The following is an 18849-nucleotide window of genomic DNA, read 5'->3' as shown; positions in this document are numbered from 1 at the left end:
AACGTTAGGGGAACCTTCTCTAAAGGTTGCAACGTTAGGGAAACGTTAAGGGAACGTTCTCTAAAGATTGCAACGTTAGGGAAACGTTAGGGAAACGTTAAGGGAACGTTCTCTAAAGGTTGCAACGTTAGGATAACGTTAGGTTAAAGTTAGGGGAACGTTAGGGGAAGTTTCTCTAAAGGTTGCAACATTAGGGAAACGTTAAGGGAACGTTCTCTAAAGGTTGAAACGTTAGGGTAACGTTCTCTAAAGGTTGCAACGTTAGGGCAACGTTAGGGTGACTTTCTATAAAGGATGCAACGTTAGGATAACGCTATGTTACAGTTAGGGGAACGTTATGGGAATATTCTCTAAAGGTTGCAACGTTAAGGAAACGTTAAGGGAACGTTCTCTAAAAGGTTGCAACGTTAGGGTAACGTTAGGGTAACGTTCAATGTAACCAAAAACCCAGAACGTTAAACCAACTTTCCATTACAACCAAAACACAACCAAAACACAACTAAAACCTAACCAAACCTAACCTTTTAGGGAGCGTTCCCGCAACCAAGAACAAACGTTCCAAGAATGTTCTAGGAACTGAAGTCTCTTTCCCAAAACTCAGTCTTTGTGCAGAATTACAGCCACTAGAGTCAGTCTAAGGTCACAAGGTGGAGGCTGGGGGTGTGGCCTTGACCAACTGCCACTTTGCGCGTTTGAAAGCCACGATGTCTCTCTCTCATGGGTGGGCCAAATTCTCTGGGCGGCCAGAGCAGAGAAAGGGGAGGTAACCTTGCCCCTTATGACCTCATAAGGAGCAAGATTCCAGATTGGCCCATCTCATCTTCATGTTCTCAAAGGCAAAGCAGGATACCCAGGGCTCGGTTTTCACCTATCACCATTTCTAGCCTCTGGGGGACCATAGGCAGGCTATTAGACCTATTAGTGTTAAAAAAAAAACTCATAAAGTTAATTTTTCATGTCACGGGACCTTTAAAAGAACCTGAAAGTGTGTTTTCTTAAGTCTACTGCATGTAATGAGACACACTGGGCAGGAGTTCTTAACATGTTGTTTAGCCATTTAACGACAGATGAAACCGGAGCGGCATTTTGATTGACTGCATTTTGTTTGTTTGTTTTAATTTATGATTAAAATGTCTAACTTACTTGGACTGTCCTGTGACAATAGCTTATGTCAATTGAGAAATCACATTCTGGCAGAGAAAAAACAAAAACTGTATCATGGGAGTCTTGTGGCAAAGTTTAATGTGGAATCAGTGGCTACGTGAAATATGACAGCTGCAGTGTGTGACTGTCAAGTTTTGCATTAACATTTTTGGAGACTAAATATTCAGTCTTCCAAATTAAACACAATGTCATTTTAAATGTCTGAGTTATTTATTGAACTCAAGTACAATGGTGCATAGTCTTGACATAAACGGACATAAGCGGAAGTGCCTATGAAACCATACCAATAACCACATAGAAATGTAAATGTTATGCTAAAAAACCCTGTGTGGCATGTATCTATAACAAAAGGCAAATGGATTAGAAAATGCAGGTGCAGTCCCTAAATAAGATTGCACATTGTGAATCTATCTCTGTATAGGTAGGAGACCCACGTAGAATGCAACTCTCCTGTAGTGTATTACCGCCTTTACACCCGTGGGGTCAGTCCTAACCATAGAACATGTCCGAAGCTTGTTTTAAAGCCTGAGTCTAGCTTCGTTTGGTGCAGAGTGACCTGCATAGACGGCTCTTGTTGGAAAACATCACTGATAACTTCCACGTGATTGTCCGACTGGGACTTTTTGCATGAAAGTCTCCGTTAGATCTGATCGATTAATAACAGCTCAATCATTTCATTTTCTCCCCAGTCCGAGGTCCACGGCGGGTAGCCAATCAAATACCAGATGAAATCCTGCAAGACCCTGAGTTACAAGAGGCGATCAAAGCCCTGCCCGCAAATTACAACTTTGAGATTCACAAGACGGTTTGGCGAGTGAGACAAGCGAATGCAACGAGAGGTGAGCCCTGTTCTTTCTGAATACACTTGATCCATTTTGCACAGTCACTGTATTTACCGTGGGGGGGGGGGCATGCCAGTGTTCAAGTTATAGAAGTTCAGTTGTAGAATACGCTTCATTGCAAATGTGGAATCTGGGTCTGGGTCACCAACTCCATTAACCGACAATAATACATTTTGTCAGTAGAGCGATATATATGTGGGCCGATATTATCGGCCGATATTAGAAATTTCCCGATCTATGGGTACCGATAGATCGGGAAAGAAAAAAAAGAAAAAGAAAAAAAAGAAAAAGTAATTTATAATGACAAATAAATGAGTGTGATCAATTTAAAAAATAAAAACGGACTGTTAACCATGTTATGAGTGTTGGCGTTGACGCTCTACAACGTGATGGCGTTGCATAGTCTGTCCACCAGAGGACGCTCTACAACGTCCCTGTTAGTGATGGTTTTGCATAGTCTGTCCACCAGAGGACGCTCTACAACGTCCCTGTTAGTGATGGCGTTGCATAGTCTGTCCACCAGAGGACGCTCTACAACGTCCCTGTTAGTGATGGTTTTGCATAGTCTGTCCACCAGAGGACGCTCTACAACGTCCCTGTTAGTGATGGCGTTGCATAGTCTGTCCACCAGAGGACGCTCTACAACGTCCCTGTTAGTGATGGCGTTGCATAGTCTGTCCACCAGAGGACGCTCTACAACGTCCCTGTTGGAAACACTGATTTATTTTAACTTCTGTTAATTTGTTTTTGTTCAAAGGACTTTAGGTTACATATCTTAAGATTGTGTTTTTTATACATCTTATTTATCAGATATATTTTAATATATTTTAATGTTCCTCTTTTCTGTTGTGACAATAAAACACATTATTACCATGTTATTTTAGTGAGAACTCATAAATAGCTACAAATAACTAATGTTAGTGAAATTGGTTTGTTTTGTAACGCGTTTCTGGATTTATAAAAATATATATATCGGCCGATGTATCGGCATATTGGATTTTTAAATAACCAAATATTTGTATCGGTATCGGGCTTAAAAATCCTTTATTGGTCGGGCTCTATTTGACAGATTAATAATTAAACAGTTAACCCTTGTGTTGTCTTCACTTTGGTGACCCTCTTGTATCCCTCGGGTCAAATTGACCCGTGACTTATTTGGGGTTTTAAAAACAATTCTGAAAAAAAATTTGACTTCATAATCTATTCACAAATATTGTCTTTATCCCTCGTGTTGTCTTCCCGTTAACCATGAACTTGCCCTTCCAGGTCAAAATTGACAAAAAATGTTGTGCTTTTCCAATGTTTTTGTCCTTTTTAAATGCGTTTGGCGCTTTAAAAAAAAAACCTGAGCTGGTTTAATACTAGGTTTTACACTTATTCTTGGAATTCATGGTCCACAAACCTCATTTGTATCAAATTATACATACGTATTTAGTTAAAAAGGCAGAAATTTTGAATTATTTTGATTAATAAAATGTCACCTGAAGAACGTTGTATGGAATCATCCATGTTATTTTTGGGCAATTTGGTTGAAAGAAATCCATATTTCTGATAAAAAATACTTTGAAACGGGTCAATTTGACCTGAAGACAACACAAGGGTTAAAGGAAAATGTAATTATTAAAAGTGTATTTTATGCCTTTAGCTTTAGCCTTTAACTGTTTTCCTGCAAGTTCTGCAGACAGGAGAACTATCTTCAATCAGCTGTCCTTTGGCATTCTTATAATAATCAAAATATGCCCATGCTTCAGGCTTTCGTCCTCTTAGAGCGCTGTCATCTCCTCCTTCCGACATGATTCCAACTCCAAGAAACTAGTGCAGTCTTCTGAAGGAGTTTGTACTAGTCATCCGCGGAGAAGGGAGGCACCTCGCTGCTAATTGGCTTTAGCTACAGTCAGTGTAGGACAGACTTGAGCTATTGGTAGGCCACGCTCATGCGGAAAAATGTTGAAATATGGCAATAGCCTACTATATCTACAAAAAATGATTTATGAGTATCCAAGATTTAGTATCTTATTTTTTAGTATCCTTTAACATCTGCAGCAAAACTGCTGTGGATGTTCTACCAGTCTGTGGTCACCAGTGCTCTTCTACACTGTGGTGTGCTGGGGGGGCAGCATATCAAAGAAGGACACCCACAGGCTGGACAAACTGATCAGGCGGGCCGGCTCTGTGGTCGGCATGAAGCTGGACTCACTGGTGACGGTGGCAGAGAGGAGGACATTGGACAAACTGCTGGCTATTACTGAAAATGCCAGCACCCCCTGCACACCGTCATCAGCACCCAGAGGAGCCGGTTCAGGGGAAAGGCTGCTCCTTCCAAGTGCCGGACCAACAGACTCAAGGACTCCTTTGTCCCTCATGCCATCAGACTATACAACTCCTCACTAGGGGGGAGGAGGAAATAGGGCATAGGACAATACATACATACTACATACATACATACATATATAATATATACATACATATATACATATATACATACATATATACATACATGCATACACAGTACACATACATACATACATACACACAGTACACATACATACATACACGCACACTAGTCACTTTATCACTTTATCACTTCAATACTGGCTCAACACTGACACTTTAATAACAATTTAGGTCTTTTGTTGTTTTATTGACAAATGTTCTTATTGTTTGTTATATTATCATTATTGTTATTTTGTTGTCTTTATACTGTCTTTTCTTTTCTTTTTTAATCATTTTTTAATTTGTTTTTCTTGCTAAACTGGTGCTGGAATTTTCATTTCCTGCGGGAGTCATCCAAAAGGATCAATAAAGAGAAGTCTAAGTCTAAGTCTAAGTCTAAGAGCCACTGCTCATAGTTTCTCTCGGGGGAAAAGCAAGATTATCAGAAGAAATATGCAAGCAGAGGCAGGAGCAAGCAGCAAACGTCTGCACTGAACATTGAAGGATTAAACACGCGGTTTCCACACCGTGGTAATCCACCTTGATAATAATGTTATCCATCCATCTCCGTCCCCTTATCCGGTCTCGGGTTGCGGGGGAAGCAGCTCCAGCAGGGGACCCCAGACTTCCCTTTCCCGAGCCTCATTAACCAGCTCCGACTGGGGGATCCCGAGGCGTTCCCAGGCCAGGTTGGAGATATAATCCCTCCACCTAGTCCTGGGTCTTCCCCGAGGCCTCCTCCCAGCTTGACATGCTTGGAACACCTCCCTAGGGAGGCGCCCAGGAGGCATCCTTACCAGGAATCCGAATAATAATGTTATATTAAATGAAAACGATAAGTTTATCGTCCGTAGAACACACAGATGCACAGCGTTAATTCAGTCAAAATTCCATCCATGAGTGCATCCGTGCTTTAACCAACTACGACGACTTTATTGAACAATCTGTAACCTGCGAAGTTCACACAGGTGTATTCAGTGCTGTAGCAAATCAAAACCAAACACAGTTTCCAATGGGCCTGTAGGTCATCCCACAATAACCAATCACATCGGTGTATCTGATATAGGCGGGGCCAGAGGCGAGCTAAACAGATGAGGACAGTCTAATCTACAAGTAGGGCTGCACGATTATGGCCAAAATGATAATCACGATTATTTTGATCAAAATTTTGATCGCGATTATTCTCACGATTTATTTGTTGATTTTAACCAAAACAAATTTTATTGTCACTTAGGCTATTTATAACTGTGAGAGGGAGTGTGATGGACGCTACTCACAGAGAGACGGCTGATCATTATGAATGGGTCCAGCACGGGTCAAACGGCGGATACACACGTCGTGTGTATGAAACGTCTGTATCTTCACTGCGCTGCATTTTTATGAACTATGATATTCTGGCCATGGGTCACATCTCTGGTCCTGGTCCAGCAGCTGCGTCTCACACGCTGTTACTCTACCAACTGAAGTTAGCTGCATTCAATAACTTCTTCTGTGTTCTTCGCCGCAGCGGCCACGATAACAGAGTTACCCGCGGAAACACTGGTACAAATACAGGTTTGCCCCCTCATACTTAACAATATACAGCTGTGTTAATGAAAAATTAAAACTGTAGACAAATATCAGAAGTGTGGACCGGCGGCCGCTGTGTGGCGGGGCGCGGAGAGTAAGAGGAGAGAGAGGAGGACGAGAGAGCGTAGAAAGATCCAACACAGGCACGGCTTTACAGACGAAATGGGTCATGTAACGCAAAATTAAACCATATCCATATAAACAGCATTGTAGCGGATGCGAGGACATTAGCACCGGTGCGTCCTAGAGGAGCTAACAGCTAACAGACGCTACTAGCTAACAGCTAACAGATGCTACTAGCACCGACTAGCACTGGTCACTGCTGTTGTCTGAAAAACAACAAATGGGACAAAGTGTTGCGTTTACTGGTAAACTGGTAAACCTTGAGACTGACGTATTACCGACTGCTATCTGTTGAGTTTTCCTCCCGTTTCTCTGTCCTCTGTGACTGTCTACATCTAGAAACTTAGCTGCACGGGGTGCAGTGAACTACTCTGACTGGCTCATGAGCAGACGGCTTTACGGAGCGGGAGATGGGCTTTGCAAAAAACCCGGAGCGTTCTATGAAATGACGCTTTATAAAAAATAATCGCTCGATCACGCAAATTTGATCGTGGGAAGTCCAAATCGTGATCGCGAATAAAATTCGATTAATTGTGCAGCCCTACCTACAAGTTAGCTCCGCTGGTAGCTAAGCGTTTGGAGCTCTGGATACGTCACCCTGTGTGTTGTTGTGATTGGTTGTAGTGCAATGAGATTTTCAAATGTGTTTCATAATGTGTCCATTTGTGGTGATGTGATTTAGACAAAAAAAGCCTCTTTTTCTCATGTTATGTTACATCTTATTATTATGTTTTATTATTATTATTATTATTATTATTATTATTATATATCAGCATGGAACACCAAAGTAAAGCAGGATGCTTTTCACTATCACACCTCCATGTGTATTCTCACTCACCATGCACCACAGATGTTTGTGTGCAGTGTAACTACAAAAAAATACAAGACTTTGCATTGTTTATGTCTTTTTGACCCATATTGAACGCAGAACTCGGCCCCATAAAGGACAGGTACTTTAAACCCAGTCTCAAAGTCCATTGAAAATGATCCTACAAAACAATTTCACTTGCCTCTCTGACAGACTGTCCAGACATCATATCTTTTCTTGTGATATCTTTTGTCCTTTGGTGGTGTTTTCAGGATGGAGGTCATTTACACTGATACAGGATACGGGTCACTTTGTATACAGAATAATCAGATCGGAGCAGAAATCTGAAATGAGTAGTAAGGCTTGCAGCCTCAGGACTAACTTGAGTGTGGGCACAGTGGGAGGCTTCACTAACATCCACGTACTGTACACTGTGGTCTACGGCAACAGGCAAATCCTTTTTTGTTGCTCTCGCAGCGCCTTTAATATCATTTGATGATAGTATTACATTGTTTAACTAGCCTTTTTACATTTATTAGGTGATAAAACAAAAACACCCACAAAATGAAATACTACAGGGAAGCTTTGAAGAGCTGCAGTCAGTCCCCTATTAATTATCAAGGCAGAGCTGTTTTTTTGTTGTTGTTTTTTTTAAATTTCAGTCCGGAAACAAAGAAGCAAAGAAATGTGAATGATTGATGAATGAATGTGTATCTTGATGACACACACAGTACTTCAGTTGTACGATCTATTTGCAGAGGTAGTTTTAGGTAATACATATTTCGCCTGCGGGTTTTCACAAATTGGGTCGGATATAAAAACACATTTAGGAGTCAGGACTAATCAGGTGGTGCGAATGCTTGTACTGAGAGGAATGTTCTATAAATAAAATGGAATTGGAATTGAATGTGTTATGAACCGTATCAAGAGAAAAGCGCCTCGTTTTAAGGTGCTCCTGGGTCCTGACAAGCCACGCACCCAGACATGACGGCTTTTCATTGTTTTGTTTGCATAGTAACAGGAGCAATTTGACAGCGTAAAAAAAAAAGAGAAACACAAGAGTCTAATATTCATGTCTGCAGACCAATGTAACGTAATTAATATAAAATTGTTAACATGAATAGCCTATGTGTCGCACAGGTGATCCACAGTTTGGAGAGACTTAGCCTCAGGTGCACAGTTCAAGTGTAACACATTATTCATTTTTGAACTGCTTTTTATTAAGTTCTCATTGGATGACTCATAACTCTTGTTATAAACATTCATACCTGAATTTGTTCTCCTCACACACCGGTACCGGTGGTTCCTGTTGTCCTGTAATGTGACCCGTACAGCAAAACGTAACCTATAAGCTACTCCACGTGTCAAGACTTTTTTTGTCTTCCTCGCACTTGCACATATATAGTTTTAACATATCGCAGACTCCTAATTTCAATATATATACACTACCCGGGGTCACTTTCAAATTTCCATACCACTCCATTCTAGACAGAATACCAGCTGATCTGAGTGGGTGGCTGATCTTTAATGCAACATCTACATTGCCCATTATCAGCCACCATTCATCCAATGTTCCAAAGGCCCATTCTGTTTACTTTTTTTTTTTTTTTTTTTAACTAACTGAAAAAACACTGGAGGACCCTTTTACAATTATGTAAGCACATAATGTAGTTGAAAACTGCTGTCCTGGTTAACAAACACAATGCAACTGATCTCAGCTGGTATTCTGTCTATAGTGCATTAGTATTATAGTGTATTCTGTCTTTAGAGTGCAATGGAAATTTCTAAGTGACCCCAAACTTTTGACCTGCAGTGTATATAAATAAGGTCATATCAGCTGGACCACAACCACACATGGTAAACATGGCTTTTTGGAAATTTTAAGTGGAATGAAGTTTCCGGTTGTTTTAAATTTGTTTTGTTTTTTTGTTCTTACATGTCTGCTATTTCTTGTTGCATTTGTAATGATGTTGTGTGGTCACTGCTGCAGAACCAATTGCCCCTTTGACTTGACTTGATATATATGGACCTGTGAGTATTGGTTTAAAACAGACTTAAAAAAAAAAAGATATTTGAATAGCATATGTACTACTCCTGGTTGACAGCAGACCCTTCTCAGGGGAACGTTGATTCACAGCCCATTTCCAAAGGGGCGTCACCAACGGACTCCGCTCAAATGCCTCTTAGGCTAAACCTAAAACCAGTCAGGGCTATCGTCATTGTGTAACGCTAACGGCTGCGATTGGTGCCTCGATATGGGAAAAATTGATACGGGAAAAATTGGAAATGGGCTCTTGGCCAGACGGACTTCCAGAGCAAATGTCAAATTTGCCGGAAGTTCGTCAGGGTTTTCCCAGGCAACTTCAGTTCCGGCCCTCGTGCGTTATTACGTGTACATTTTGACGTTTCCTTGTGCTTGGTGTTCTCAGGGAAACGGATCGTGGACACGGGGTGGTGTTGCGATAGCGGCAACGTGTTAAGTCCTTTAGTCGCCCCTGCCTCGGGTTGAAATATGTAGATGGCATACCAAGAGGACTGAATCATTTTTTAGTCCCTGTGTCCATGTCCCTGTGGGGAGTGGGTGGTTTACCACAGCTTGCTGGCTTTGCTTCTTTTGTTCTGTGGCATTTGTTTCTCATAAATATCATCCTCTCTTTCTTTGAACTCCGAGAGCATAACTCACCTTATCACCCCTGTCTCTCTCTCTCTGTTCCTCTTTGTGTCCATCTGTTTCTTTGAACTCCTCTTGAGTCTCATACAGTCTGCTTTTGAAATGGAGGACTGAGGACGATACAGTACAATTTCATTTTAAAGTGCTCATATTATGCTTTTTGGCTTTTCCCTTACCTTGTATTGTGGTATATATCTTTTTTTTTTTGCATGTTAAAGGTTTATAAAGTGAAAAAGCCCAAAGTCACTTTGTAACACATGTTATGATGCTCGCCTAGCTGCTAGCGTGGCACGGCCTCATACTCTGCTTCTGACTGGCTAGTAGTCCTTACCTAGGTACTGTCAGGGCCTCATACTCTGCTTCTGACTGGCTAGTAGTCCTTACCTAGGTACTGTCAGGGCCCTCATACTCTGCTTCTGACTGGCTAGTAGTCCTTACCTAGGTACTGTCAGGGCCTCATACTCTGCTTCTGACTGGCTAGTAGTCCTTACCTAGGTACTGTCAGGGCCTCATACTCTGCTTCTGACTGGCTAGTAGTCCTTACCTAGGTACTGTCAGGGCCTCATACTCTGCTTCTGACTGGCTAGTAGTCCTTACCTAGCTACTGTCAGGGCCCTCATACTCTGCTTCTGACTGGCTAGTAGTCCTTATCTAGGTACTGTGCATGTGCAACTCCCAACAAAGATGGACTAGAGGTAAGAGGCCTCACTCAGTAGATAAAACAGGGAGCTCAACACACAGGGTGAAAAGAGGAGCTGCAGCAATGTGCAGTGTGACAAAAATATGGTGTTTTTTGAAAATTTGACAATGTAAACCTATTCTGATATGACCTCTAAATACAATTAGGAATCTAAAAATGAGCATAATATGAGCACTTTAACTGCCCAGCTTCTTTTTTTTTGTCAGGGTTTATAAATAGTCATAAGCTTTGTGTTGTTTTTCATAACTTTCTCATTTTGTTGTGGTATAATCTGCTGCACATTCCAGAGCAGCTTAGTCATTTAGAGTTTCTCTGAATGCTGTCTGCTGTCTTGATTACGGTCGCACATTCAGTTAAGATAAAGACAACGCAAATTTAATTAGGTGATAATACCTAGCTGACTTGATTCAAGTGTTTATGAAGAAGCAATTGTTTGAGTGATTGTCACTCCCCAATATAATTCGAGTGCAGATTTGAGTCGCGCAAGCTCAAATGTAAACGATTTACGGCATAACGTGTCCTACCCGATGAGAGTCGAGTCAGACCGGCTCTGGTCAAGTACAGATGTGAGTTGAGCATGTTCAGATTTAACCCTCATGTTGTCCTCGGGTCAAATTGCCCCGTTTTCCTTTATTAATGTTCTTTTTAATTCCCCAAAATAACATGATTGACTCCACACAACGCTCTTTGCCAAGTACAAATCTCTATTTTCATTAATTTCGGGGCGTCTTATTCAGTTTTATAGCATTTGAAAAAACAATTGAAGTGGTTTTGACATAGTATTGAGTAAAAGTTGTAAAATAATTCCTAATGTCTGCTTTTCTAACTCAAAAACTTTGGTAAAACTTCCTATAAATGAGGTTTATTGACCATAAATTCTGAAAATAATTGTAAAACTAAAGTTAATAAGTTAGTGTAACGTAGTGTCAAAAAAGCTTAAAAGCTTTTAAAAATTAAAAGCCTCAACAAAAGGGTTGATTTTTAATTTTGACGGGAAGACAACACAAGGGTTAAACGGTTGACATTATAACTGTCATACTGAAATTTGTGAAATGCATGAACTAAGACATTTTTCTCATAGCAAACCATAACAGAAGATGGGAATCATTTCAAAAACGGCCTGGAATTGGAATTCAGAGCAACAAACGAGCCTGATGGAGGTTCTTCAGACTAGCCATTCACAAAGAAGATGAAAGCCGTGTATTTTAGTGAAATTATGGCTGACGTTTGGAACATACTGCTATATAGTAGAAACAAGATGAAACGTTTGTATCACACCAATCAGAGCATGAGAATGGTTGTACATTGATAAATGTAGTGGCTGGAAACGGATCTTAGACTCTGGAATAGAAATTTCAATATCACGCCCCCTACCATTTACAACATGGCCAGACGTAATCCGGCTGAGAAGCGTCACTTTTTTTAAGAGGTGGAGATTGAAACTCTGATATATTAGGGTCTAAAAAATATTGTGATTAGACAATTTAGTAATATCTGTTACGGGCCTACATCCATATACACAGCATATGTCTGTGTTTGGCGGTGGCACCAGTGATACTCAGCAATTTTATTTTTAGTCCTGAGCTTCAGAATGCTCGGGGAAAATTAGTATGTTTGCTTGTGTGGATACTACCGCACTACTCGATCAATAAAAGTGTTAACATTAGCTATTGAAGTAGTTAAACTAGTAACGCTACTGCCCTGTACTGTTTGAAGTAGTGAGTTGTATTTAGTGTCATGACACCGTGGGCACAGGTTCCTAATGCAGGCTGCCTTTTTTATATACTTTTAATTTGACAATAGCTAAGTTTCCATCCACTTGTCAGTTGGATTATCTGAAGTCCGGAAAAAAAACTCATGTGAATAAAATTGGTAAAAAGTGTGTTTCCATCCAACGGCTTTAAAGTGAATAAAAACCTGTGGTGATGACGTCATATGCTGTTTTACAATCAAATTGGCATATCTAATTGATTTGAGACATTTTAAGGTGTTTCCATTTATTTTTGCACTGAATCGCACAACATTCCAGGAAACATCTGTGAACAAAGTTTTTTTTAGACAAAATGGGTCGCGCCATCTACCAACACATGATCAATATTATAAGTTGTAATAGTGCTTATGTGCCAGCTGATAGTTGCATATCAAGCTATAATAAGAAAACCACAACACTATCAACACATTGCTTTGACAGTGGAGATGCAACTCGGCTTTTATTGTCCCTCTGGCACCGCCTCAAGACTCTTTTTTTTTTTTTTTTTTTGAGACATGTCTCGCTGTTTGAGCAACTTCCAAAAATAGCCGTTATATTTTGCTTGTAAATTAAATTCAAACAGTCTCTCGTCTCCTCGTCCGTCCACTTCCATCCGTCTTTGTTGACACGCACCATGTTTGTAAATAGAGCGGAAATACTGGGCGGAAATGAACTAAAACTTCCTCTTCTTCTTCGTTTTGTGGCAGGTTGCAACCATAAAATGACTTAAAACTTAATCGCAATTCATTATTTATTCGGCAAATAATGTTTCCATCAGCGTTTATCGCATAAGCCGCATATCAAACAAGACAAAATCTGAACGTATTTCCTTTAAGTCGATATTCATGAAATTCCATCGAATTTTACCGTTTCCATAAGGCATTTTTCATTCAATATAACATGTGGATGGAAACATAGCTACGGTAAAAAAAAAATGCCAGTTTGACTGGTTAGCAAAAAATCCAACCGGCATTGATTTTATTGGTATTGAATGACGGGGCATTTTTCAATACTCCATACTTAGGAGGCAATTCGGTTAGTGCCTAAAAAGTAAAGAAAATGGTACCCAGCACTAATATGAAGCCGTGAAATGAACTCCTCTTGCCACATTTATGTTGTGTTGTTTAGGTTCTCTGTTCTGTGGGGGCGGGAGTGCACTTCCAAAGGTAAAAGCAGCTAATCATTCTTGCGTGAAAAAGTCAAATATGCATTCCAACGGTCAGTCCCACCTTCAACATCTGACTCACCTTTTGCCGGGGGGGGGGGCAGCAGATGGAGAAAGCTCTTTGCTTCCGTCAGCTGTGGCGGAGGTACACCTTTCTCTGTTAATAAACTTGCCCTTTTCTAGGTAACGACCTGTCTTCCACTGTCTGCATGAGTGCTTGGTGATCCCTTAACCTTTCATCAGTAAGAACTGCTCTTGCTCTCCTCTTCCCACACCCCCCCCCCCCCCCCCCCACCCTTATCACTCCATCTCGAGACCATGCACCCTGAACTTCCCTGGCCTTTTGTCTGTCCCAGCTTTTATTGTTTAATGCTGTCTGGCCCTGACGGCTTGGATCTGTTTCAGGCCTAGTCATGTGAAAACGTTGCATTGAGTTTAGTGTCTTCAAACTATAAGTGTCCACTGAGACGATGGATTTATTGAATTCTCAGTTCTTGATTGCCCTCAAATGCTATATGAATTGCTGGCCAATAGGGGTGTGACGAGACGCTTACTCCACGAGACGAGACACATCACGAGATTGGGTTCACGAGAACGAGAAGAGACGAGATTTAAAAAAAAAAATTTAAGAAATCCTCGATGAAATATATGAATGGAAAATAGTTTTTTTTATTCAACTGAAAAATCACAAAATGCAAAACAATTTAGGTGCATTTTGAAATCAACTATTAATGATGAATGTTATTTAACTTTTTAGCATTTTTTTCTTACAATGTTTACATATTGTGTTCGTCTTGTCTGTCACTCTTTCGCCGTTTATCATTTCACGCTCCATCACGCTGACATCACATCGCCTCACGAGACAACTTTTCACCTCGACGAGAAATCTCGTCACGTTTTAATCTCGCGAGATCTCGTAAAACGAGATCTTGTCACACCCTTACTGGCCAGTGATGCTAATACTAGGATGAGTTAAGAATTCAGAGATGAAATGTCACTACATACTGTGGGTATACGGCTAATACAAATAAAGGTTTTTTTGTAAAATAAAAATCAAAGTAACGTGGGGCAGAGGTTGACTGGTTGTCATGGGCTTTTTGTCTCCAGGGCTCGCTCCATGTCATGACATAATGGCTGAAACTCCACACTGAACTGGGCAACACCATGTGAATGCATGTTTGTGATCATATCAAATCTTCATGAAACAATGTCGTATAATATAATCCCATACAGCAAACCACTGAACAGCAGAACTTCTTTAATACACACAGTTACACAACTTCTGTCAGTCTTGCATTATTATGTGTATTTGAAAACAAAGATGGTCTGATACCTTTTTTTTGCTTCCAGATACCGATTCTGATACCTCAGTACTGATCCCATTCCACTGTGTCATGTATTTTATCATGTTTTAACAGCTGTGTACTACTACCCCTGTATGGATGCGATATGATTTCTATCTTTGTTGTCGGTCTGGCTCAGGTTAAACTCTTTGTGAAACATGAACAAACACAAACAATGAATGCCCCATAACTTTCTTTTATCATCCAGTTTGACAGTCAGCCATAACAGAAAAAGGACATAAATAAACTACTTTAAGGTTGATTTTCTTTAGGACTTTTTTACGTGGTATTGGATCGGTGCATAAACTCCAGTACTTCCCGATACCAGCGTTTTAGGTAGTATTGGATGGGATACCGATACTGGTATCAGTATGGGAACATCTCTAATTTATAGTTAATACTTACCTTTCCCGTATCTTTCTCAAAAGATTTAAAATGAAGGTGAAAGGAATTTTTGTAAAGGATTTTTCCCCTTTTATTCTTTTTGATTGGTATTGGCCACACCAGACCGAGCCAACCCCATAGATTTGAGATTGAGCATTGGCGGGGGGGGCCTGTTTTTTCTGCAAAAGAAGGTGACCAATGGGCATAGTTCAAAGACTTGTAGAAATTGGAAGCCTTAAACCCAATCGAGCAACGACGGGTGGGTAAAAGCAACAGCGGCCCCAAACTTTGCCGAATTCTTGAAAAACCCGGATTATTTTTAGCTGCGGAAATCTTTGGTGTTATGACGGACGTGCGGGGCAGACAGATCGGGTCCCGAAGCCGCTTGTTGAAGGGAAAAAGAAGAAATCGGTTGCTTTTAACGTGTTTTCCTTGTTTTAAAACCGGAAAATAGGCCCCCAGGAAAATCGCCGTTTGTTTTTTTGGTTCCGAAAAAATTGAAACGGCAGGTTTTCCGACCCAGCGCAGCGGAAGAGGAGGGGGGGTTTACCCGTAATTTGATTTAGCGCACTTTTTTCCCATGCTGCTAGAAATAATTTTTAAAATTTTTTTGTACTTTTTGTTTAGCATTTGATTTTCGCTAAATAGAAATTAATAGTGAGAAATTTTAAAAAACAAAACAAATCATAAAAAATTGTTTAAAAAGTGTGGGATTTAAAAACCCCAAAATTCCCAAAAAAGGTTTTGGTTTCCCCGTTGTCAAAGGGGGAAGTCTGATTTCCCGCTGTTTTAAATCTCTGAAAATTGAGTCAATTTTTTATTAATTTGGAAAATTTTAGGTTTTTTTCTTTTGGGGGAATTTTTTTTTTTTTTTAATTTTTTTTCCTTTTTCATGTTTTATAGCCCAAAAAAATAACTAATTGGGGGAGTAAACGTTTGGGGGCGAAATAGAAAGTTCAACCAAAAATCAGTATAACTTTTTTACTTGTGCTTTTTAAAATTTTGCAAAAGGTCAATAGGGAAGGTATTTGTTTTGTTATTATAACGGGGTGTGCCATTTCATAGCACCATATTTGCTTTCCTTATTAATTCCCTTTCTGCGTTTTCTTTCCCTTCTACCCAATTTATGCTCTGTTTTCTGTTCGGTTTTTTCCCTTGGGGGGTTTTCTTGACATCATCAAATCTTTTGTTAGATGCGTGGTTTTTGGGAGGGGATGGCAGGTTTAATGTTATAAATCTGGATTATGGATCCTGAATAAGATAGGTTTTTTATGCAAATTAAAAGAAAGGTTATTTTTAGTTTTTCATTACTTTAAATTCAATAAAAATATCCTGAAGCAAAGCCAAAAGGTACAGAAGTGGTCGAGACGGGTGTGAAACTTTTGCGGGTGTTAAAGTCTTTAAAAAAAAAAAAAAAAAGCCCTTTTAATTTAAATTTTAGTTTTTTTAAATTTATATTTTTATTGATCCCCTATGGGAAATTTACAATTTTACTCTACACAAGGCCAAATCACCCACAGAGGGGTTCTATACTGACCAAAGGGGGATGTCAAAGTGGGGGGGGGGGCTTCGGGTGGCCAACGCCCGAGCGGGGAGGGGGGGTTTTTGCCTTGCCAAGAGCACCTTGGGAAAGCCAGGAGGAATAGCTCCCCCAGCACCCCTTTAAAAAAAAATCACGCAAATGAGACGGAGAGTGAGTGAGATTAAAATTTGGCGGATTTGTGTTTTGTAAACACAGGGGCAGGTTTCAGAGAGACCCCCACCCCTAAAAGCATTTGCAGAATTATTAAAAAATAGTCCATTAATTGTCAGGATGGCCCGGTGGTTAAGGGGCGGACTAAGGACTAACTCCCTTTTGAGTTAGGGACTTTTGGTCTCCCAATGGAGGCGGGGTTTAAAACCCCAACTTTTAGGGGTTGGGGTTGGGGAACCCGGGGGGGGGGGGGGGGCGTGGCCAAGTCCCTGTTTTGGCCAAAGTACGGGGGGGGACTGGGATTTCGTAAAGGAAGGGGCGCGTTTTACGATTGATTGGGGGCACTGAGATGCTTCCCGGCTTTTTGCTCTTTTATTAAAAAAAAAAAAAAAAAAAAAAAATGCCCGGGCCCGATGCAGGGGGCGAAACGAGGGGAGAAATCCCGCCCCAAAGAGGGGTTCGTCCAGCGGATCACAAAGTCGATTGTGGTCTCCATTTGTCGGGAGCAACCCTCAGAGGTCCAACGGTTAATTCTTTTAATTCAATTCTAAGCGGCCCTCACCCTTATCCAATTTTATTCCCCGCTTGTGTGTGTGTCTGTGGTGTTTGTGTTTTGAGACCAAGAGCCAGGGCGCCGTGGAACAGACAGGAAAAAGGCAGTTAAGTGTCCGTACAACCCGAGCGTAGAGTGACCTGGGGGATTGGTTTGGATATATTTCCACAGCCAAACTTTAAAAAAAAAACCACGGCACCGCCGTGCAGAGGGGGAATTACCCTGAAATGTCATGATTTGCTGTCAGTGGAGCAGAACCAGTAGCAGAGGCTATGTATAGCCGTGCTCTCCAGGATTTATTAAATAACATGTTGCCGTCACTCTAATGCAAGTATGTAACTTTTCTCTGTTTGCCTGTTCCCCCTCTCTCCAGTGGCTCTGCAGCTTCCCGAGGGCCTGCAGATGTTTGCCTGTGTCATTGCTGACATCATTGAGAGGTAAGGTGCTTTATTTTGGTCGCTTAAGTTATTTGTAAGTCTCTGAGTAAGAAGCAGGTGTAGAAGTCAAGCCGGCGGAGTGCGAACTTTAACTGCCGTGGCCACTTGGTGCTCATTAGGAGAGCGAGAGCTTTATCGTCATTCCCCGCCTTCGACTCAATCAGGGATTCAGCAGAAAATGAGACATGATTACGCTGTTTTAGGACGGAGCAGATATCACAGCTTCCCTCGCTTACAGTTGGAGGAGGGGCGAGCTATTATTCTTGTTAATTACATCTCGTTTCAGTCTGCATATGCCCTATTGCACACCAACACTCCATCACACAGACACCACAAAGTTCTTTTATTTCATCCTGCGGCAAGAAGGGCTTCAGCATTAATGGTCCCTTTTTATACAAGGCTACGGTTTGTCCTACACTGTGATAAATGCTCGGCAGCGTGCCTGGTTAGTCGAAAAACATGTTTTCACAAGATTTTGTGGGTGTCGTTTTTGTCTTGAGCCGCTATTAAGCACAATAAAAATCTGCTCTCTTTTTCAATTTTTCTCCCTGTTATTTAGTCTCTGTGGTCTCATTGCACCTTCAGTTGGCCTCTGTTTCTCAGGAGCACTGTCCGCTAAGTGTTTTCTCAAAGAAAATGGCTGCTATCATTAAACACCCGGCGTGGATTCTTTTCATAGGTGTTTAGTCAATACTAACCCGATTTACATGATGAAGCATAGAGTGGCTGGAGCTGCCTTTTGTTCAGGCTGGGCAGATATTTGATTTCACACAGGAAACCTGGATTACATCAGTATGACTGCATTATTGGGCTCTTCATACGTGCATGCACTTTATATTAAAATGCCAAGACTCGTTTATTTACCATATAAATGAAACAACTTCGGTCTCAAAGAAGTTGGGCAAGGGGGTTGTCTTTCTCCATTGCCTAAGCGCTTTTATCTTTAATCTTCTCTTTTTACTCCCATCATTTTGTTCGTCTTTTCTGCAGCTGTATCAGACTTCTATTACCTTATCTTTCTATCACTCTCTCTACAGTCACGTCTGCTTTTTTTTTATCACAAGGAAGACGATAGTGTGAAGGTCTGATGATAGGGTCTGGTCTTATCAGTCCTGCTGCTATCAGACTGAGAGCTAGCACCGTTTGCTGCATGGCTTTTACACCGCATACCCATGCAGTCCACATGTACTGTTTGACGAGTCTGGAAAATCACA

General features: G+C 40.9%; 1 protein-coding gene and 1 long non-coding RNA gene across 2 annotated transcripts in view; one reads left to right on the top strand and one right to left on the bottom strand.

Annotated features, from left to right (window-relative positions):
* dph1 (diphthamide biosynthesis 1) overlaps positions 1-18849 on the top strand; it is a 76353-nt gene that overhangs the window by 640 nt on the left and 56864 nt on the right. Inside the window, exons 2-3 of the mRNA XM_032503324.1 lie at positions 1854-2003; positions 17572-17635. Coding sequence (XP_032359215.1) covers positions 1854-2003; positions 17572-17635 — 214 coding nt within the window. The remainder of the gene's footprint in view (positions 1-1853; positions 2004-17571; positions 17636-18849) is intronic.
* Positions 9219-18830, bottom strand: LOC116671883 (uncharacterized). The gene is made up of 3 exons (XR_004327393.1): positions 18819-18830; positions 14227-14229; positions 9219-9300 (listed from the first exon to the last, which is right to left on the bottom strand). It is a non-coding gene; the product is annotated as an uncharacterized LOC116671883 (long non-coding RNA).

This window comes from Etheostoma spectabile, chromosome 3 (assembly GCF_008692095.1).
Source record: "Etheostoma spectabile isolate EspeVRDwgs_2016 chromosome 3, UIUC_Espe_1.0, whole genome shotgun sequence".
Lineage (NCBI taxonomy): Eukaryota > Metazoa > Chordata > Actinopteri > Perciformes > Percidae > Etheostoma > Etheostoma spectabile.
Note: the sequence above shows the minus strand (reverse complement) of the source record. Positions and strands in the feature narration are given on the sequence as shown.